The sequence below is a fragment of the Budorcas taxicolor genome, chromosome 19 (genome assembly GCF_023091745.1).
Source record: "Budorcas taxicolor isolate Tak-1 chromosome 19, Takin1.1, whole genome shotgun sequence".
NCBI classification, from domain to species: Eukaryota; Metazoa; Chordata; class Mammalia; order Artiodactyla; family Bovidae; genus Budorcas; species Budorcas taxicolor.
In genome coordinates, this window is record NC_068928.1 from 22,096,892 (window position 1) to 22,119,769 (window position 22,878).

Below are 22,878 nucleotides of genomic sequence, written 5' to 3' on the forward strand. Positions count from 1 at the left end.
ATTGTTCTGCTTTTCTGACATGCTGAGTAGATGGTTCCAGAGGGACAGGGCTGTGTCTGCTCCAGTGACATAGTACACACTCAGGAAATAGTTGTTGAGCAGATTCCCCCCCCCAACCCAGTGTTTATAGTCTTTGGATCATTAATCACTTTGGCATCTGAGTGTTCTGAGCCTTTTAGAGACCTTCTCCCATTCCTCCTGTCTTCGGTTCCATGAGCCATAGCCCAAGGCCAGATCGTCCCTTTAGATCAAAGAATTAAAGCCCAAGAAGTGTAGATCAGTGTGTCCGGACAGAGCTAAAGCTAGAGTCTACAGAGGCCCCCTGACCAGTGCACAGTTACATTAACCCCAGTTAACTTTTTAAGAAGTTCCGTATGTATGCATAACTCAGCCACCTTTCATCTCTCTTAAAATTGTGGGTTACAGTCAGTTTGTATGCTTTAAGAGCACATCGTAGGGGGCAGGGATTCATTAAGAGATATTGGCTGTTTATTTATTTTGTAATAGGCTTTATTTTTTAAATCATTTATCTATGACTGTGCTGAGTCTTCATTGCTGTGCATGGGCTTTCTCTGTTTGGGGTGAGCAGGGGCTGCTCTCTGCCTGTGGCACAGTGGTTTCTCATTGCATTGACTCCTCACGTTGCAGAGCCCCGGTTCTAGGATGCACACGTAGGCTGTAGTTTTTAAAGCAGATTTACATTCATAGCAAGATTGACAAGAGATTTCCCATATACCCCCTGTCCTCCCCTGCATCCACAGAGGCCTCCACCATCATCAACATCCCCGACCAGAGTGTATACAGGTTACAGTTGCTGAACCTACCTTGACACCTCCTTGCTACCCAGAGTCCCTAGTTACATTAGGGTCACCCTTGGTGCTTTTCATTCTGTGTGCTGGTGGTTTTCAGAAACATACTTGCTGCTGGATTTAGATGACCTTATTGATTCAAGGTTGATTGTGGTTGTCACTTTCTAAGTCCTGATTAGCAAAGAAAGAGTGCATTGCTTGAGAGATTGATAACTAATTCACTTTAGCCCCTAGTTCAGTGTCTTGCAAAATTCATTTTCTGTGAAAAATGAAGTCCACAGGAGAGTGAGTGTACATAAAAGCCAACACATGTGCTGTTGTGTCAGCTAATGGCAGTGCTGCTGCTAAGCTTTCATTGTTCAAATTTTGGCTAAAAGCCTGTAGATACATAATTCTCAAATTAAGAGGCTCTTTGTTTGGTTTTTGTTGTTTATTTGTGTGGGAAGATGATCTGTAGCTCAGTACTTACTGAGAACTCTGGTGAGACTGCTCTCTTACAACGCAGCATTCTGAGATGGGACACTTGAGTGGCCTGTAAGCGTCACAGGCAGGAAACACCCAGATGGGTACCTGTCACTTTTTACAAGGGGATTGACTCCCATCTCTCCCATCTCTACCCAGGGGTCCTGTTTTCTGGTTGAAAGATGGTTACTGAGTTATCTGGAAGAGGGAGGGCTTTATGATTCAGTAATTAATGACTTGTAAAATTATATAGAATATATGCATTTTTATAAAATACTGAGTAAATGCTTCATATATACTATTAACAAGTGAATGGAAATTTTAAAAATAATAAAAATTGTAGTAGCCGTGTAAGCAAACTGAGAGCCATTATCTTTGATTTTGTTTTATTTTTGGACTGGTGGATAATTTCACCTTAAAATTCTTATTATTTATTTATTTAGGCTGCATGGCTTATGAGATCTTAGTTCCCCCACCAGGGATTGAACCCAGGCCCTCAGCAGCAAGATTGCAGAGTCCTCACTGCTGGACTGCCAGGAAATTCCCTAAAATTCTTATTTAGAATATGTGTTTCTATTCCCTGAGCATTAAACTTCGTTGGTGATAGACTTCAGGTTTTGAAATGACTACATACTTTGTTTTTTTTTAAGTATAAGCTAAAGCCACTTACTTTGTCCTGTCTTGAATGATCGGTTTGTTCAACAACATTCTTCTCTCTTTAATTTGAAGGACAGAACTTGCCAAGATCATGCGTACAAGAGCTAAGGAAATTGAAGTGAAATTGCTTCTCTTTGCTATTCAGAGAACGACTAACTTTGAGGGGTTTCTTGCAAAACGCTTTTCCGGGTGCACCCTGACAGATGGAACACTGGTAAGACTGTCCTAAGGGATACCAGACCAGGGCATTGGTGGCCTGGGTGGGTGGGCTTCGCTTTTGAAGTCTTTTACAGTTTGGTGTTTCCATCCATCAGCTCAGGTGCTTAATCCTCCATCCCAAGGATTTTGTTGAAATCATGCAAATAGTCATATAACACATTCTATATGGCTTTATCATTTGTCTATTATGCAGTATTTCGTATTTTTAGAATGTCTTGTCATCATTTTATCAAGAGATCAGCCCCATTTTAAGCCTGGTAATTCTGTGAGTCATAGAGTCTTCACTTATTCAGTCACAAATACCTTATTACATTATTAACTCTTCAGTTTTATAATTAAGATGTGCTTAGAGGAAGATGTAACCCCCCAAAAGGTGAACTGCAACCTTAAAAGCAGAAAACATTAGAGATTTCTGTAATGTCCATTACTCACCTTAAGTAAAATATGATACATTCATGCTGTGGAATAGATAGAACAGCCTCAGAGTGGTAGAGTGAGGAATAGATGCAGATGTGCTGTCGTCGGAAGAAACCCTCTCACATATGGAGGTGCAAAACGTCAGCTGTAGCCCAGTGGTGGTAATTTAGTCGCTGAGTCATGTCCAGCTCTTTGCGACTCCATGAACTGTAGCTGCCAGGCTCCTCTGTCCATCGGTTTTCCAGGCAAGAATACTGGAGTGGGATGCCATTTCCTTTCTCCAAGGAAAGGGATCTTTCCAAACCAGGGATCTCCTGCATTGCAGGCAGATTCTTTACCAACTGAGCCACACAGCCCTGTACATATAGTATAATTCCATTTGTGGAAGAAGCATGTTTATATATGTAAACAGGTAAGAAAAAGGTCTGGAAATGAGAACAGTGGATGTCTACTTGTTTCTCAGGGCAGCCCAGCGTCTCTCCACTTTTACCTCACTACCAGGGTCATGCTCCCAGACTGCAGCCTTCTGTCTCCCCGGGGTACTATGCTCTGCGATGTTGTTCCCAGTCACTAGGAACCCCCGAACCTTTCCCACCAGTCCATTCCTTTTTGGACTTCTATCTTTGAAATTCTCTGGCATAATCAATTTACAAATACCTCCTCCAGTTGTTCAGCTGTCGCCTAGCTCTCCCATCTAGTTTGCAGAGTTTCAGATTACAAAAAATCTTGCTGAACCATGAGCTTTTTTTTTTAAAGTGGACCATTTTTAAAGGCTTTATTGAATTTGTTACAGTATTGTTTCTGTTTCATTTTTTGGTTTTTTGGCTGTGAGACATGTGGGATCTTAGCTTTCCAACTCAGAGAAGGCAATGGCACCCCACTCCAGTACTCTTGCCTGGGAAATCCCATGGACAGAGGAGCCTGGTAGGCTACAGTCCATGGGGTCACGAAGAGTCAGACACGACTGAGCGACTTCCCTTTCACTTTTCACTTTCATGCATTGGAGAAGGAAATGGCAACCCACTCCAGTGTTCTTGCCTGGAGAATCCCAGGGATGGGGGAGCCTGGTGGGCTGCCGTCTATGGGGTCGCAGAGAGTCAGACATGACTGACGCGACTTATCAGCAGTAGCAGCAGCAGCTTTCCAACTAGGAATCGAACCTACACCCCCTGCATTGGCAGATATAGTCTTAACCACCAGGGAAATTCTGAGCCATGAGCTTTTTACCCACCCTTCACCTCTCCAGTTGGTCAGCTGTCTTCCACACAGGCTTCTCCATGTCACTTCTCTCTTTTAAGACAGTCTCTTCTCCTGAGACTGTTCTTTGTCCCAGTTATTGTGACCCAGCAACCATTCTGCATTCCAGTTCCTGACCATGGCAGCTCCACAGCCTTCAAGGACCTTCCCTTAAAGATGAGTTTCTAGAAAGGCAACAGAACTCCTCTGGCCTCTTCCACAAGGCAAGCCAGGTCCTGGAGAATCAGTTCACGGCCGCCCTGCTCTGGGGAGATGTGAAGGTTGTGCTTCTCACTGTCAGTAAAGTTCACTCTGAACCTGGTCCAGCAAACATCTTGCTGTGGGCAAGTGGGGCCACACCTTCACCAGTAGCCTGCAGACGTCACTGTCAGAGACCCTGATGGACTTAGTAGTGACTGCTGACCATGCTCCCAACAGACAGTGTTGGAAAGAGGCTGGCCTGCGCTGGGTCAGAAGTGCCACCTGGCCTAATGGCCGGTCTAGCTGCTGGATACCCAATCTAAAGACTGGCCGTTCCTTGTCTCCTAGCCTCTTCCCTGTCTGGCCTTGATCCCAGGATATGCCTTTTGGGTAATCTTTTGTGGTCACCATTTTGTTTCAGAGTAGTAGAACTACAGAATGAATCAAAGTATATCCTAATACTCTTTACCATATGCCAGATTTCATTGAAAGTTATCAGATTCCTTGGAAAATAATAGAGCAGATAAGAAGTCCACCAAAGGCCAGGTTAACCAGAGACCCTCCCAGGCTTGCTCCCTTCCACCCTTCACTGTATCACTCAGGCCTTTTCACGCCCCTTGGTGACCGATTGACAGTGAAACAATGAGGGTGAGCTCACCTGAAAAGACAAGTTCACCTGGAAAGCTCTTCCTAACTGAGTCATGTGATGCATCATCTTTTGCTCTTTTTTGACAGATGTGGATACTTAGAAACTTAGACTGTTAGAAACTGTTAGGAACTTAGACTGAAAGAGCCTTAAGGACAGGGCATGTTTTGTTTTTATTATTCCAGCCCCAACAAACTGATAATGTCCTGTGCTATAACAGTTACTGGAAGAAGGGAACTGCCCAGGTTTCTAGCTGATTGCCTAAATTCCTGACCTTTAGGAGGGATTTAATATAGTCTGTAAATTAAAATGCCTTGAAATTAAAAGCAAATGTCTAGATAGGATTTAACTATACCCACATGCATCATTAGAGACTCAGTGATTAGATTTATGGTAAAAATTATATTCAGCCTCTATGAAATCACTGAAATGAAAATCACCTTAAAATGGTGAATTTTATGTTAATTATATCACAGTTTTAAAATATCAAGGGTTTTAGAAAATCTGAGTTTAGTTATAAATCATCTTCATGCTTCAGATAATTTATCTATCAAAAAGAGGGAGAGTAACACATGCTTGTTATAGCTCAAACAGAATAAAATATTTTAAAAGAACAGTCTCTTCTTGGGACTTCCCTGGCAGTGGATCCAGGTCCAGTGGTTAAGACTTTGCCTTTCAATGCAGAGGCTATAGGTTTGATCCCTGGTCAGGGAGCTAAAATCCCACATGTCTTGTGGCCAAAAAACCAAAAGATAAAACAGAAGCAATATTGTAACAAATTTAATAAAGAATTGAAAAATGGTCCACATTAAAAAAAAAAGGTCGACATAAAAAAATCTTAAAAAAAAAAATAGAAGACAGAATATTTAAAAAAATAGAATAATCTCTTCTTTCTCAATTACTCTAAATCTCTCCTCCCAGAGATATGCACTGTTTAATAGTTTGGGTTATAATTTGAGACTCTTCCAACCCTGCATACACATGTGCACACACACACCTACACCTACCTGGGTTTGGTTTTGTTTTTTTTTAAACAAAAAAGAGGAACCATAATGCCTGTGTTTGAAGAGGATTTTATTGAATGCTTCTCCACCAGCGTTTATCCACCAGTGTTTTTCAAGCTCCCTCTTGGGGCAGGGCCTTGGGTAAAGATGGAAAATTGAATCAGACAGGTACGTATATTCTAGTAGGAGAAAGATATCTATACAGAACTGTCACAACATGAGATCTGAATGTGGTGGCACCAAGAACAAAAGAGGGGTCCCAGCAAGGTTAAACCAGGTATCGGTAGGCCTGTGCTCACCATCCTATCGGCTGAGGCCTCCAGGCCATCTTTTTAAGGACAAATCAGGAACTGGGCTGGAATAAAGTATTTATGGGATGAGAAATGCAGAAATTGTGGAACTTTCATCTCACATTGAAAGCTCTCTTCTCCAGGGAAAGGAAACAGATTCATCTTAAATTTCAGAGTTTCTTCTTTGATGATTTGAAGGGTCCAGCTAAGGCCTTAGAAAGAGATTTGTGCAGACAGACCCAGATATGGACATACTACTGACTAAAGCCTGGTTGGCTCTTCCCAACAGTAAATGAGACAGCTTGGCTGTCCTGTGGCCGCTGTTGTTTTGATAGTGTTGGGAATCCCATGTGGTTTAATAAGTAGGAATACACTTGCCGTGTGAAGACTTTTCATGTATGAACTTGAAATCAACTGTCATCATAGCAAAAAGAATGAATTCTCTCAAAACTGGAAAGTTGTGCATTTCTTGGCAGATTTTTGGTTTCATTTAGCAGCCCCAGAGCTCGTGGAACATGTCATTTGAGTTCTTTAAAATCTAAACCTCAACTTGTAATTCTCTGTGGCCTGTGACAGCCACAGAGCAGGAGTGAGTGGCAGATTTGGTTGTCTCTGCCAGCGGGCCTCTTGCACACAAGGCTGAGTTGTGCTGGTGATGGCTTCCTGCAGAGACTGGTTCTTTCATCACACCAAATTAATCAGAGCAGTAACATGGCCCACTCAGTAGCAGGCATCTGCGTCCACCTCTCGGTGTTCTGTGGCATAACGTTTGCCAATGGAATGGTGGTACAGGAGATACTTGGAGGGCTTTGCTGGAGACTAGGGCAGAAGGGTGAAGCCCAGTGGGCCTCTGCCTTGTAATTTGATGGATGCATTGCTTTCATTTCCTGGAGAGCTCCCAAAGAGATGAAATAGTAGGGAAAGATCTAACTTGTGATTAAAAACATTCTTTTTATGAGTCTTCCAATCCCTGTGGTCCTCTTATTCCCCGCTGATCATTGCTCTATTGAGAGGCACAGCCGTGGTCCTGCCTTCATGACTTGTACCCTAGTTAAACACTAAGGACAGCCCCCGCATGCCGCACTTCCTCGGCTGTTGTATTAAGCTGCTCTGTATACACAGTCTTGCTCATTAACTGCCACTACATCTCTGTGCAGTGGGTGTTCATATCCCTTCACATTGCAGGTGGAAGGGCTGAGGCATGGAGAAGTTAAGCCACATACCCGAGTGGTAGAGCCTGGACTTGAACCCAGGCCCATCCCTCAGTCAGTGGTCACACCAGCCACACAGTTCCTCAGGCCAGAAAGCACCTTTCCCTTGATTGCTTCCTTTCCTTCCCCGTCACATCCACTCTCTCACCAATTCCCCTAAGTCTGCTTTCCTAAAGATGCCCCAGGTGTGGCCACTTTTTTCCATTTCCACGACTCTAGCTTCGCCCACTCGGGTGTCAGCCCCACTTGGCAGCAGCCTCTTCAGAATCTAAAACTGGTCCTCCCACTGCCCTGTTTAGAACCCCCAGTGACTGCCCGGTTGCTATGAGAAAACCAGCCTTTCCCACAGCCCACAACAGGCTGTGTGATCGGGGGCCCCACTGCCCCTCCCTGCCACGTTCCTTTCACTCCAGCCTTTGCACTGGCTCTCCCTGGGGAGAATGCTCTTCCCCAGGTCTTGGCTCAACTCGCTTCTTCTCCTCATTCAAGTCTCTACTCAAATGTCCCTGCCTCAGAGAGGCCCTCTTGGATCGCCTTGTAAAGAACCTCCCCAGCTCAGCCCAGTTCCCACACTGTATTTTCAGCATGGCACCTCCCTTCTTTATCTTGCTCAGCACTGGGTCTCTGGTGCCCAGGAGTGTGCCTGGAGCTGAGCACATGCTCAGCACACCACTGCAGGATGGGTGGCATCACCCGCTTGTCCCTTTGCCTAGAAAGGCCTGGCCACCCCACTCCGCTCCCACACTGAGCTCTGAAGCGCCCCTCAGTTCTGGCTCCAACATCATTTCCGCGGGGTGGTTTTCTGTGACCCTCTGTTGCATCCTTTCATAACAACCTCGGCTTTTCCTGCATGGCCGCCTCACACGCTTGTGTGATTCTTTGGTTAAAGTCTGCCTCTCCCACTCGACCGTAAGCTCCCTGAGGACCGAGCGCAGTCCTCCTCGCCCCCTGCTTTCCTTGTTCCCAGTGCATCCCTTTGTCAGGTGGATGAACGGAGGAGTGGTGAGTTGCTTTTCTGGTGTCAGCTCCGTTCCCAGTTGGAATGCATGTGCCTCACGTGAATGAGCAGGAAGTGCCCAGTGCCCCTGACTCCAGTAATCTCATCAGTTTGTTAATAGAGACAGACTGTGGGGACAGGAAGGACACCTCTCCTGTGGGGAACCTCCTGACCCGGTGACACCAAACAAGTAGCCCACTCTGTACTGCCTGGAACGTCTCTCTGCTTTTTCAGTGCTGCCTTTTATGTTTGCTTCTTACGGCCTACCTCCATCCATTGAATACTCCCATCAGTGAGCGTGGAGCCCAGGAACGCCCTCAGTCGGCATCACCAAGATTTCCAAGAACACATTGTTTTTAAAATGAGTCCTACCTGTATATAATTGTGAAACATATTATCAACCCTGGTAGGCCTAGCAATAGATGAAGAATATTTGGTTCAAAAACTTTCATCCTGTTTCTGTTGCTGAACAATCTTAAACAAAGCTTTGCAGTCAGTTGCTGACTTGCTCTCCATGTCTCCAAAGGACCAAAAGACTCAGAATCATAGTGGGTCAGCTCAACAGTGTGATCCCCAAACCCACTTTGACCCAGTAGGATCAGGAATCCAGTGCTATTAACTAATGTAACTTGTTGAAGCTTAGATTCCGTTTTTCACCCTCACCTTAAAATACCAGCAACCCTCACAGAGACAACTAAGACTTAGAAATATGGCTTTCAAAGAAACATTGCTTTCTAGAAATAGCCTAATTCTGAAAATAAATGTAAGTTGCTTTTCATTTATGAGGGTTCCCCGCCCCGCACATCAGGCAAAGAAGCCAAATTTCAGACTGCATATATTTGAAATGTTTGCTGCTTTCTTAGACCATATTGTTTCTCCAGAGGATACCTCAAAAATCATTGTTCTCCTCCTGATTTCCTTGAGCTAATGCATTAATTAGTCTTCCCAGGTGGCGTAGTGATAAAGAATCCACCTGCCAATGCATAAGACACAAGAGATGCAGGTTCAATCCCTGGGTCAGGAAGATCTCCTGGAGGAGGAAAAGGCAATCTGCTCTAGTATTCTTGCCTGGAAAATTCCATGGACAGGGGATCCTGTGGGCTATAGTCCATAGGGTCGCAAAGAGTTGGACACAACTGAGCACATGTGCACACACACACACACACACACACAGTGCCTTAATCACAAGGCTTTCTTCACACACCAAGGCTCTGTCTAGCTACAAAACACCATCCAAGTGTTTTAGCCAAGAAGTAAGTAGTTTACATGGATGTAAGTGGAATTGTCTTAAAGCTTAAACGAGACATGGGTGTGGTTTGTGTGTGTGTGTGTTTAAGTTTTATTTTTTAATTTTCTGTGTTGTTTGTTGGGTTCCTTTTTTCTTTCTTTTTTCGGTAACATCTTCAGCTGATGTCCTGGCACCTGACAAAGTCATTCATGACACTGTGGTCTGTCTGCCATCCCTCTTGCCATAGGGATCAATTCAGTCTGCTCCACTGATACATGCTCCAGTTATCACAAGTACTTTTATTATTTTTGAAAATTTGAAAAATACTAATTTGTTTAACTGTTCTAGGTCTTAGTTGTGGCGCGTGGGAGCGTCATCTTCATTGTGGCATGTATATCTTTAGTTGCAGCACGTGAGATCTAGTTCCCTGACTAGGGATCGAACCTGGGGCCCTGCATTGGGAGCTCAGAGTCTTAGCCACTGGACCACCAGGGAAGTCACCTCACAAGTACTTTTAGAAACTCCCTCTGCACCCAGCTTCTTGTCTCAAGAGAGCCATTCCCCCTACCCTCTTCCTCTTCCCCAGCACCTGCCAGTTCCTTTTATCCTGCTTGTCTGCTGAGTTCCCTTTCTGCTAGAACACCCAGCTCCTTGGCATAAACAACATTCTGAGGTCAGATTTGTAAAAAAAAAAATTCCAAAGCACAACCTCCATTCCTGTTGTTGCGCTGGAATCATCATTGTTAATACATATCATGTGCTGCTTCTAGCGTTTCACACACTTTATCACATTTAATCCTTCAAGTGGTCTGTAACTCTGTCCTCCTCATTCAGCCATTCAGGCTGCTGGGGTTCAGAGAAGCTAGGTGACTGGGCCAACGCAACAGCATTGGAGCTGAAACCCACATCTCCAGCCTTCTACTAGCCTGAAGTCTCACTCAGTGATCTTTTAAAAGAGTGGTCAAGGGACTTTCCTGTTGGTCCAGTAGCTGAGACTCTGTGCTCCCAATGCAGGGTGCCCAGGTTCGATCCCTGATCAGGGAACTAGATCCCACATGTGGCAATTAAAGAGGTCAAGTGCCACAATTAAAGACTGAAAATCCTGTATGTTGCAGCTAAGACCCAGTGCAGTCAAATAAATGTTTTTTGTTTTTAAATACATGCTCAGAAGTATTTTTGAAAAATGAAAAAAAAAGTCACATTCAGGGACTGGGGAGTAATTTTTCTCAAGGAGATCTTGTTGTGGGTGCTGTAATGGGTCTTAATTGGGAAGAGAAGAGTCTATGATCTGGAACACAAAAGATTAGCTCTGGAGTTTGTTTTTGAATTCAAACCTACCTTCATATTTCAGAAGAGATATAGGTCTCTGGCCAGGCACCAGAGATAAGACACAAGATAGGCATGATTCCTGCAGTCACAGAACCTGGTGGGGAGGAGACACACACATGAGTAATTGGCAGTATTTTAATAAATACCTGGTTAGGGGACATGCCAGGTGGGGATGGAGGCTTCTAAACCAGACTTGCCAGGTGGGAAAAGGCTGCCCAGAACAGGGGACTTCTGACTTGAAGACTGAAGGATGAGTGAGAGTTGTAGGCAGCTCACGATTGGGGTCAGTGGGCGGTAAGGTTTCTGGAAGAGCCAGAGGGAGTTTGATGTATGATGTGGGGAACCCAAATCTGGTGCTCTGTGACTACCTGGAAGGGTGGGGTGGAGAGGGAGGTGGGAGGGGCGGGTACGCCTATGGCCCATTCTTGTTGATACATGGCACAACCATCACAGTATTGTAAATTATCCTCCAGTTATAAAAAGCAGTGCGAAGTCCTGGTGGTGAGAATGTGATCCAGGGTGTCTCCATTTTTGCCCATCAGATCAGATTGCATGGTATAGCTGTTGGAGAGCCTTGGAAAAGGCGGATCAGTGGGGAAAGGTGTTGACTCTACTCAGAAAACACCCATCTGTTTCTCACATCTAATTAACAGAAAAAACTCGAATCTCCACCCGCATCCACCAATCCCTTCCTGGAAGATGAGCCAGCAGCAGAGATGGAGGAACTGGCATTAGAGAAAGGAGATTTAGAGCAAGTAAGTCTGGTTTGCATTTCCCCTCACAGCCTGCCGAATGTTTGTTTCTGAAAATGGGTCTGCTCACTCTTAAATATGATCCCTTGGCTGTTGACCACGTTCAGAGATTACAGCTTTGGTGGTCTTTCTAGAAGGGCTTTATCTGAAAGTGCATTTAGAAACCTGAATAAAAGAGCAGTCCTTCCTGCCCCTCCCCACCCCACCCCGCTGCTCTCCAGTCGCCTCACCACCGGCCTCAGCAACAGCCAAGCTTCATCAGCGGGTATGGCAGGGTGGCCAAACTCTGCCTGGGCTCATTCATCATCTCTCGAATTTGGCAGCCCAGCTTTTAGTTGTCCCCTGATCTGGTCCGGTGAAGACATGAGAGGCTGAAAGGTCCCTGGTGAAGTTAGCAGCCCCTGTCAGCCAGGAGAGACTCCGACTCAGCGGAAGCCAAGCACCTTAGGTCTGGAAGCCGTCAGGGAGGCCTGAAAATACCAAGGGGACCAGTGGCATATTTGGAGAGTTACTTTTCAGAGCACACCAGCACTTTCATTTCCTTCGGCTTTTTCTGTCCAACTCTTAAATTTCCTCTCCCTCCATTCCAGAGAATGGTGTTTTTGTTTCATTGCCATTTTATGACACGAGAGGTTAGAGCGATAAATCAGGACTTTTCCTGTCTGGATTAGTGAGCCTTCTTTTTAATTTTCTACACTTGGCTGCTGGAGGATGATTTTATGAGATTATTTTGATCCAGACACCACCGAAAGGGAGGCCGGCTGGGAAGAGCAGCTCTGGGAACCCCATAGCCGTGCCCGTCGCAGTTCACCCTGTGCTCCTAGCCCAGGGGGGATGATAGGGGTACAGTCCTGGCAGGAGCCAAGACAGCAGGACCCCCAGGAGCAGCCCTGAACCGATGCTGCTGGGGTATCTGATCCACTGATTAAATAATTATAATAACATGGATGCCTCAAATTTTTATGGTGCTTTATAGTTTAGAAGTCTTCCACAGGCTTTACTTTATTTCGTCCTTCCTGTGCCTGCCTCTCCTTTTATAGGATTTCTGTGAGCGACAGGCTCAGTGACTAGCCCAGGGTTACAGAGTTTGGAAGTGAAGAAGCTGGGAAAGGACTGGAAGCCAGGTCTGGAAGTCAGAGACTAAAATTCCTTTCCTGGCTCTCTGCATCACACCGTGATGTCGCCCTGAAAAGTGGAGGACCTAGAAATGAATCCCATGATGCCCTGAGGCCACATCCCAGAGATCTACAGGATTAAATGTAATTGATTTAAAGCCATCATATCAGCTAGGCTAGGAGAAAACAAAGATTTCTCTTAAAGAAATGCCTCTCTCAGGGACTTCCCTGGTGGTCCAGTGGTTAAGACTTCATGCTTTCAGTGCAGGGGTTGAAGGATTGATCCCTGGTCTGGGAACTAAGATCCTACATGCCACTCAGCACAGCCGAAAAAAGAAAGAAATGTGTCTCTCTCATTTGGGGAGGAAGGACTGGGATGAGAAAGGAGAGTCCAGGTGTGGAGCTCATCCTCCACCCGCGCTTGGGTGTCTGTGCCCTCTGAGCTGGCCTTCTGTAGTTGGGCCATTTTCAGGGCCCTCCTGTCTCCCCAGCGCACATGGCTGCCGCTGTCACACCCAGAATCATGTAGTTGAATACTCAGATGCGCGCAGTGCTGTTGGAAAATTATCCCATTAGCCAGTCATCTCTGGGTGTCACAAAACTGGATTATGATAGAGTTCCCCATGAGCTACAAAATCAGTTTTGTCAAGTAATTTGGTTTTGTTTTTTCTTTCTTGTGGAACTTTTTGCTCATCCTGGAAGCTTGAGATTAAGCTTGTCTTAAGGATGAAGATCTGCTCATTCTAAGGACACACAACACAGGTGCCTGGGGTAACGCAGAGTCACGTGATGGAGAAGATGCCAGACTCTGGTTTGCCATCAGCTGGCTGTGTGACCTTAGGCGGGTACTTTTCTCACTGGACTTCCCTTGTTGAGAGGGAGCCAGTGGTTTTCCAGTTCTGTTCCTTGGTGCCCTGTCACATGTCACTGTGGGGAGCTGGGAGGAGAGCAGAGCTCCAAGTCCCTCCAAATAGAGCAGTTCTGTTTTGAGTCACTTTTTTCATGGACTCCCAGGTAAAATTCCTTTGGGATCAGGGGTTCTAGGTATGTTCAAAAGGAAAGTACTAAGACTTTGTGGAGGTCCAGTGGTTAAGACTTCAGCTTCCAATGCAAGGGGTTGAATCCCTGATCAGGAAGCTAGATCCCACATGCTTCTCAGCCAGAAAAGACGAAACATAAAACAGAAGCAATGTTGTAACAAATTCAGTGAAGACTTTAAAAATGGTCCATATATTTAAAAACCTAAAAAAAGTACTGAAAACCTCTGAGCTAGATGACCCACCCTCAGTTTCACGGGCTGTTCCTTTTTAGTAATAAAACTGACACACCAGTGACAAGTGCCTCCTCGTCTGCGTCCCCAACCTCATACCGCCTCCCCAGCACCATCCCCCTTGTGGTTGATTAGGTGGGAGCTCCGGGAACCGCCCCCCCACCCCCGCCCCGACTTCCCAGTCACTCTTTGGCTTCTGAAGTTGGGCGCACTGGAAGAGGAGGAGCCAGGTGGGGCTTCAGGGGGAAGCACACGAGATGCGGGTGGTGAGCTCGGCTGGGGCAGGGGGACCAGTGTTTGTCCTGGGTTACCCAGCCTGTTGGCATCACTGCAGTCAGCAGACGGGGGGCCTTCAAGATGAGGCTATAGAGAAGGGAGCGTGAACTTGAAAAGAGGTATTTACTTCAAGCAGTCTGTGCCAGCATGTTCCCAATGATTAAAAAATGGCATCTGAAAGAGGACTGAGGGTCCTCAGAGTATAAAAGAAAGAAGAAATAAGGAATTTCTGGCTTTAAAATGTACCCTTCTGGTGATCCGAGCAGTTAGATTTAATCTGTTTACATTGGATTGTAATAAAAGGAAATGGGACCAGCTGCAGACCTCCTTACTGTGACAACAGTAACCTTTTATTATTCCATCAAACTCCAGGAGGAAATAGCTTAAACATCTGCAGCTTTTGGACAGAATCCACACACTCCGAAGTCCAGCCCGAGTGCTACTGCTAAACGACTTTAGTATGTTCTTTAAGCTGAGAAGCAACCCTTTAGGGAGCTAGAAGGTGCAAAGGGAGACACCAACTTGAGCTCCAGTTCTAGCCTGTAGCATCTAAATATGAACACAGATACGAGGCAGCCAGAAGCAGGAGGCAGCTCAGTGGGGGTTAAAAAAAAAACAGACTTGAGGCAGTGCCTGCCATTGTTCCCCTCTTGCTTCCAAATCACATTGAAAACTCTGTAAGAGGACAGGGAGCTATGACTATGGCTATAGGCCCCTCCTCTCTGCTGGGAGCACCATTAGAGAGCAGAGGCTGGGCAAAGTAGAGTCTCCTGAGGAAGGTTCGGGCCACCTGGGCTGTCTGGTTGTGCGGCTGGCTCTCTGAGCCACAGCCAGAGGTGTCTATGGGGCCTCATCAAACTTGGGTCCCCAGGAAGACGGGTCAGGGTGAGTTTGTTGAAGTAGGATAGCCATACTCCCTAGTCATTGAAATCTCTGTTTATCTGAATAAGCTCTCTGGATTCATCCATACATTTTTATCACATCATTTTGTGCATACATAAAAAGGAAAATATAAGCAAAATAAATAGGTAAAGATATTCCCCAAACTTCTTCGCCTTTGGAGTCTTAACTCTGCTGAACTTTTTTTTTTTTAAGAGCTTTTTGATGTGGATCAATTTTAAAATCTTTATGGAATGTGTTACAGTATTGCTTCTGTTTTATGTTTTGGTGTTTTGCCCATGAGGCATGTGGGATCTTCTCTCTCCAATCAGGCATCCCCCTGGGAATCCAACCAGGGATCCCAACCAGGGAACCCGCACCCCCTGCATGGGAAGGGGAAGTCTTAACCCCTGGACTACCAGGAAGTCCCTCTGAACCACTTAAAAAAAAACTTTTAATTTCAAAATAATTATACACTCATAAAAAGTTACACAGAGAAGTCCTGGATACCCATCTCTCAGCCTCCCTCAGTGCTGATGACTCCCCTAACTACATACAGCATGTTATCAAAACCAGGATGTTGGTGCTGACCTCGTTTTTCACTCAGGTGTGGATGTCTCTGCTGCCACTCAGTGTGGTCCCAGCTGCTGGTGATGTGCCGTTTCTCAGACTGCTCCCCTACTGTGTCCGGGGTAGACCGGTAGTACCGTCATCATCAAACCGGCTGGTTAGCACTGGCACAGTACTAGTCACTTAACTCTAGGCCTTAGTTGGATTTTTCATTGTTATTTGAAACCTTTTTCTCTTTTTTAAAAAAATAATGTCAAATTTAGGGAAAGTTTTAAAAATATTGCTGCTACTGCTAAGTTGCTTCAGTCATGTCTGACTCTGTGCAACCCCATGGACGGCAGCCCACCAGGCTCCCCCGTCCTTGGGATTCTCCAGGCAAGAACACTGGAGTGGGTTGCCATTTCCTTCTCCAATGCATGAAAGTGAAAATTGAAAGTGAAGTCGCTCAGTTGTGTCCAACTCTTCGCGACTCCATGGACTGCAGCCTACCAGGCTCCTCTGCCCATGGGATTTTCCAGGCAAGAGTGCTGGAGTGGGGTGCCATCACCTTCTAACTCCCAAATATCTTTCACCTGAGCTCACTAGTTTCTGCCACTTTGCTGCACTCACCATTTTCTCCCCTCACCTCTCTCTTCTGTCTCTTACTCTCCCTCCCTCTGTCTGTCTCTCTTTCAGAACAAGTCAGTGTATAAGTATCATGCCCTTTGTCTCTGAGTATTTCAGTATGTATTTCCTTTCTAGGAAACACATTCACTTAAGAAAGATGTTCACTAAAGAGAGGTACTCACTAAAATCACCACAGATCAAAATCAGAAACTTTAACACCAGTGTGATATCTCATTTATAGATTTATTTAAATGTTATAATGTGATCCAAAAGTGATAAATTAAAACACTGTCAATTGTTGGGAAAGCACACTGAAATTAAATAAAGCCAGATACAAAATACACATGTTGATTTAAAACATGACAATATTCTATATTACACAAACTCCCATTTATAATTTCCAGAAGCTATCCTACAGACGTGAATATTTTTGTCAGGGGAAGAAAATATAAATAAAGGGAATAATTATAATATTTATGAAGATTGCATTTTAGTTAATGAAAAGGCATCTGGGTATTGTGGTCTTGTTTTCCAGTTCCAAAATCAGGATATCTGGGTCCCCTGTGGCTCAGCTGCTAAAGAACCTGTCTGCCATTGCAGGAGACACAGAAGCCAGGGTTTGGATCCCTGGATCGGGAAGATCCCCTGGAGAAGGAGATGGCAACCAGCTCCAGTATTCTTGCCTGGAAAATTCCGTGGACAGAGGAGCCTGGCAGGTTGTAGTCTGTGGAGTCGCAAAGAGTCGAACACAACTGAGCATGCCCATACACATGCTGTGTGGCGCTGTTAAAATTAGGATATTTCAGGATATCTAATTCTAAAAAAGTTAGACAAATTAAATCACATTTCTCTGTTCATTTATCAGATCACTTTATTGAAAAGAAGAACAAATTTTGAAATATAAGTAACTGACTTGGAAAATGTAAAACAGATAAGGACCACACCTTCGCAGTCATCACACTGCATCACAGATCCCTCATTCTAAACTAATGGAAATGTAGACAAACCCCTAAGGTATCTATGAAATGAAGTAGAACTTTGGATCTAGCCAATTTAAACTCAAATTAACCTGGTCTTACGTGCTAAGTCACTTCAGTCATGTTCAACTCTTTGCTACCACATGCAACCCGCCAGTCTCCTCCATCCATGGGATTCTCCAGGCAAGAATACTGGAGTGGGTTGCTATGTCCTCCTCCAGGGAATCTTTTCGATCCAGGGATCGTACCCGCGTCTCTTATATCTCCTGCATTGGCAGGTGCCTTCTTTACCACTGATGCCACCTGGGAAGCCCAGAGTCTCTTACAGTCTCTGCCTAAGGCCTGACTTTGGCAGTGGCTTCTGGATGGTAAGAGAAAATAGCCCAGACTATAGTTAGTCTTAGGAAGGACCAGAGTTTCTTCAAATCCTGCCAAATAAGTAAATAAAGACATGGAATTCTTAGAAGGTGAAAAGGGAATAGAGCTAGATATGAGATTAAATGGGGTATGTCTACAGTTGACATTTCAGGTGATCGTTACCAGTTTTTATAGATGTTTTTAAGCATTTTGGGTTTTTTGTTTTTTGTTTTTTGATTACTAGAAGAAGGCAATCATTATTTCCGTCTGTCTTTAGGAGCTTAGCTTTTCCCATGTATTAAGAGATGAACAGTTCAGTTCAACGAGTATGTTATAGTGCTGATTTATATCCAAATTGTACCCTTGTATCAACCCCAGCAAAGCCTCAGAGACCTGTATCTATTTTCAAGTGCCCACAAACAAAACATAGATAGAACTGACTTTTTCTTTTTTTAGGAACAGAAATATGTAGGAAGATCTTGTTTATTTTTTAGATGTTTTGAAAGGAAATTTAGTAGCAAACAGTAGTTTTTAAATGCTTGCCTACCCAGATAACCTTTTTATCAGATACAGTTTTCCCAGCATCAGTTGAGGACCGGGGCTGATCCATGTTTTCACTGCTACAAGGCAAAAAATACAGATAAAACAGCCAGCCTGTCTATCTACCTATCTGTCTTTCTATCTTGATAGAAGGTCGCCAACTAACTGTCTCTTCTTGGGAGGAACTGCCTTTATGCAGCTATTTTCTCTTTTAAAAGGTTTAGGTATAAAATACTCTTTTAGGAACTTGTGGCGAGAATATCGAGAGTGTAAAGTAGCAAAATACAAAGTTAGCAACCCTGTGTTGGCCCCCTACCCTTCTTGTTGTTGTTTTTGTTTTTTCCTATTTGTTGATGAAATTCAGCAGTCAGGAAACACTGCAGGGACAGCAGTGATCTAATAGGAAGAGTTCTGGTTCAGGAGATAGGAAGCTTCACCCTGTGCCTGGGGGCAGGCTGCTAACACCTACTGTGCCTTCCTTTCTTTAGGTGTAGCTCAGTTGTGTCCAGCTGTTTGTGACCCCATGGACTATACAGTTCATGGAATTCTCCAGACCAGAATACTGGAGCGAGCAGCCCTTTCCCTTCCCCAGGGGATCTTCCCAACCCAGGGATCAAACCCAGGTCTCCCTCACTGTAGATGGATTCTTTACCAGCTGAGCCACCAGAGAAGCCCTTCTTTTAGTGTAAAATAGTAGTCATAATTCCTACATTGAGGGTTGTTGTGAGGAGTAGATGAGAGGTTATTTCGTATCAAAGCGCTTGGCCCATAATAACAAGCAGTAAATGGAGGCTTTCAAAACTAGACTGTGTAAAAGTACTTTAGACATTCCAAGGCACTGCCCAGCTATAAGGTGCTGATTATTAGCAAGAATTTGCATTTTTGAAACATCGGTCAGATGATGAAGAACTTCCAAATTGAAAATGCATGTGTTACCACAGTAGCTGTAAATCTTCACTGCACAGAGCACATAAATGATGCCAGCAAAGCTGGTTTATTATTCACAAGCTGGCATGAATTATAATACAGGACATAGTCCCAGTCTAGTTACACTGTGTGCTGCTTTTCTTTAAGTTAGGAGTGAACTTTGAAGGGATGTTTTTGTTGAAACTGCTGGAAGATTTGCAAAGATGGCTCAAGTATAGAGTTTCTTTTTTTCTTTCCTTTTCTCTTTTTTTCCTTTACAGCCTAAGAAGCCTAAAGCCCCAGACAATCCATTTCACGGCATTGTTTCCAAGTGTTTTGAGCCGCATCTCTACGTGTATATTGAGTCCCAGGACAAGTGAGTGACAACCACTTTGCTTTCTCCTGCCATTTCTCCTTCCTCAAGTCAGGGAGGGGCATAGCTCCTTCTAGAGGTTGAAGGAGGGACTTGGCATGCCCATGACCCTCCCTGGAAAGCTGCTAAGGATACTTTTTGGTCTTTTGAGCATTATAATATATTATGTCTATAAATCTCAGAAGCCTGAATGTGACTCTGAGGCGCTCCCAAATGGATCCCAGTGCCTATTTCCAAGATGGGCACTGAGCCCTTACATCTGCTTATCAGCCTGCCAGGCTTTACGATGTCAGGTGCTGAAAAGTGGAGAATGAAAGCCTCAACTCTAATGTATACGTTTTCAAGTATAATTTGTTTAACTTTTCATTTTGAAATCATTTAGATTCACCAAAAAGTTATAAAAGAATTCTCATATATCCTCTGTCCAGAGAATGGTGGTGGTGGTTTAGTTGCTAAGTCGGGTCGGGCTCTTTGTGACCCCAGGGACTGTAGCCCACCAGACTCCTCTGTTCATGGGATTTCCAAGGCAAGAATACTGGAGTGGGTTGCCATTTCCTTCTCCAGGGGATCTTCTGACCCAGGAATTGAACCCATGTCTCCTGCATTGGTGGGCGGGGCCTTTGCCCCTGTACCCCCTGGGAAGCCCCCAGGGAATGGTAGCAGTTTATAGAACCGCAGTTATGAAAATCAAGAAGCTGCTGTTCTCCCCTGCATGTCCTCCCTCTGGTCCAAGGTCCGGTCGTGCATTTAGTTGTCAGGTCTCCTTAGTCTCCTTTAAGCCTGAACAGTTCCTCAGTCTCTTCTTTGTCTTTCATGACCTTGACACTTTTGAAAAGTGTTTGACCAGCTCTTTTGTCCAAAGCCCTCAATTTCTGTTTGTGATGTTTCCTCTTGATTAAATCCAGATTATGTGTTTTGGGCAGAAACACCACAGAGGTGACATTGTGTCCTTCTCAGTGCCCAGCGCACGACGTCAGGAGGGGGCACCTCACGTGGCTTTGTCCTGTTACTGCTGAGGTTGACCTTGACCAGTTGCTTAAGTGGTGTCTGCCAGCTTTTTCCCAATAAAGCTGTGCTTTTGCTTTAAAATAAGTATTTTGTGGGGGGATACTTCGGAACCATGTAAATATCCCCTGTCTCGTCACTTCGCCCCTCTTTGTCACATCCCTTGACAATTCCTGCTTGACTGTGATTACTGTAGTGTTTGCCAAACACTGTGGGTTTCTATCATTTCTTCTACATTTACTAATTGGGATTCCACTAGAAGGAAGAGCTTCCTCTTCTCCCCAACTTGTTGGTTTGTTTGTTTTTGTCTGTTTGGACTGACGGCTTCTTATTTTCTTTGATGAATTATCATCATTTAATATACATGCTTTTTACAAATGCAGGGGCTCCAGAAAATGCTTACCAAGCAGCCCACTGCAACCACAGCCAGTTGAATATGGTCATGAGTACTCTCACAGCCAGCAGAGTGTGGTCATGTTCCAGTATCCACTTCCATGCATAGGACAGGGACCCCTCCTCATCCCTGAATCTCTGTCCACAGCCAGAGCAACTGTGGAAGGGCCATTTTGGAAAGGCCAGGTATCTGAAACATGTCGAACTGACTGGAGGCAGGCTGGTCCGGGCTTCGAGAAGAGGCCCTGAATGTTTAGGAGGACCAGAGAGTGGCTCACACAGGGACGACAGCAGCTCTGAGAAGCTCCTCAAGGGGCGCTCTCTGGGAAAGCACTTAGGTCCTAAAGCCTAGTCCCTCTCACCCTCTTTTTTTTTTTTTTAATGTTTCTTTCATTTTAGCACATTCTTACTTAAAAGTATATTCCAAAGGTAAACCAGAAAATTAAGAGAACATTTCAAGTGGGTATTTGTGTCTTACCTGGAACGTTATTGTTCTTCAGCTATTTTATTTTGTTGTTGTTCATTTGCCAAGTCGTGTCCAACTCTGCGACCCCATGGACTGCAGCACCCCAGGCTCCTCTGTCCTCCATTATCTCCCAGAGTTTGCTCAAACTCATGTCCATTGAATTGGTGATAGATTGCTTCTATTCTTTTCTTTGTTGATTACAAAACGCATATTTTGTAATCATATTACAAATTACATGTTAAAATCCTGGAAAATTAATTTGTGAAAGAGCTTCTATGTTAACAAAAACAACCTCCTCCCTGCCACCTACCCAGCAAAAAAAAAAAAGTTGCCTTGACATCTTTTGCCTTGTAAAGCCTCAGTTTTCCTCCTGCTCTCTATCCATTTGGCTTACATCCATAGGCATGCAGAAGGGCAGACTACTAAAATCAAGTTTAAGAAATCATTTCCTCGTCTGTTAAATAGTTACTATTACCTTTTTTTTTTTTAACATCCTGTCTTCTGCATTCACAAAGTTTTTTCTCAAGATTACTAATAAGATATCTCTGCAGGGCAGGAAAAAGGAGCTGCTATTTGCCTGTTAGATGAACAGGTCTTGAAGCAGCCCACCTGTATGACTATTATGGGCCAAAGCCCTATCTTCTCTTATCAATCTAAATTCTTATTTTTAGAAAGGCTTGAAAGCTGCTGGGCCTAGGGTTTAAAGTACATATCTGAGATAACCATGTGGTTTCCCCAAACCTGTCCAGTTAAAAAAAAAAAAAGAGTCATTTTGTGGATTATCTGGTATCATCCTGGGATCCACTCTTCTCACATGGCCTCAATTCATATAAAGCACACTCATTGTTCATGAGACTTTGGGTGAAGGGCCAGCCCTCCCTTCCTCAGGGACTCTCCATTTCTCTCTGAAAATGCAGTGCTGGCCCCTCAGCCTGCCGCCTGGCCTCGCTGGGACGTGTCCACAACACGAGGGCAGTAGCGGAAGCTTCTCGTAGGAGATCTGCGTAGGCCAGGCTGCTCTCGCTCCAGAATAAGCAGCAAAAGCTGGGAGCAGGAAATCAAGTTCAAGAAACCCATTTCCTCATCTGTTACAGGAGAGCATCAGACAGAATAATGCCTAAAGCAGTGGGTTGTTACCCTCGAGTCATAGACCCCTCTGAGAACCAACACAAACCACAGGCCTCTTTGCCAAAAAAGAAAAATCCACATGAACCCACACACTATTTTGAGTACAGTTTCAAGAGGTTCTTCCAAGTCCTTCCTGAAGTCAGAGAATCCTAAGACTGGGGAAGGAACTCAAGTGGGCATTGACTGGGGGCAAATCACTCCTCCTGTCGTAGCTCTGCAAGGAGGAAAACCTGAGGCCATTCACAAGCTCCCAAAGGACAGAGACCCAACCCAAGATAGTGGAAAGAGCATGGGCCTGGGTGCCAGACAGACCTGCGCTTGCATCCAGGCCCTGCACCCCCCCTCGGGCCTCCAGCTCTGGTCCTCACCTCTCCGAGTCTCTTTTGCACCCTCTACAGGCAAGTGAATAAAGCACCCCCGCAGGATTAGCGGCGACGGTGAAGCGACAGGACATGTCGGCACCTGGCACAAGAAAGCAGGGCTCGGAGCTGCGTCTGCCCTGCCCTTCTGGTGATCCTGTTCCAGGCTCTCGGGTGCTTGGGTGGCCTGGTCGGTGCTG

The 22,878-nt window shown here is 44.9% G+C and overlaps 1 protein-coding gene across 2 annotated transcripts in view; it reads left to right on the forward strand.

Moving 5' to 3' along the window:
• The window catches only part of VPS53 (VPS53 subunit of GARP complex), a 135,785-nt gene that overhangs the window by 49,237 nt on the left and 63,670 nt on the right, over nucleotides 1-22,878 (forward strand). For both annotated transcript variants that reach the window (XM_052657246.1, XM_052657245.1), the window contains exons 11-13: nucleotides 2,001-2,142; nucleotides 11,360-11,461; nucleotides 19,236-19,330. In XM_052657246.1, the coding sequence (XP_052513206.1) occupies nucleotides 2,001-2,142; nucleotides 11,360-11,461; nucleotides 19,236-19,330 (339 nt within the window). The remainder of the gene's footprint in view (nucleotides 1-2,000; nucleotides 2,143-11,359; nucleotides 11,462-19,235; nucleotides 19,331-22,878) is intronic.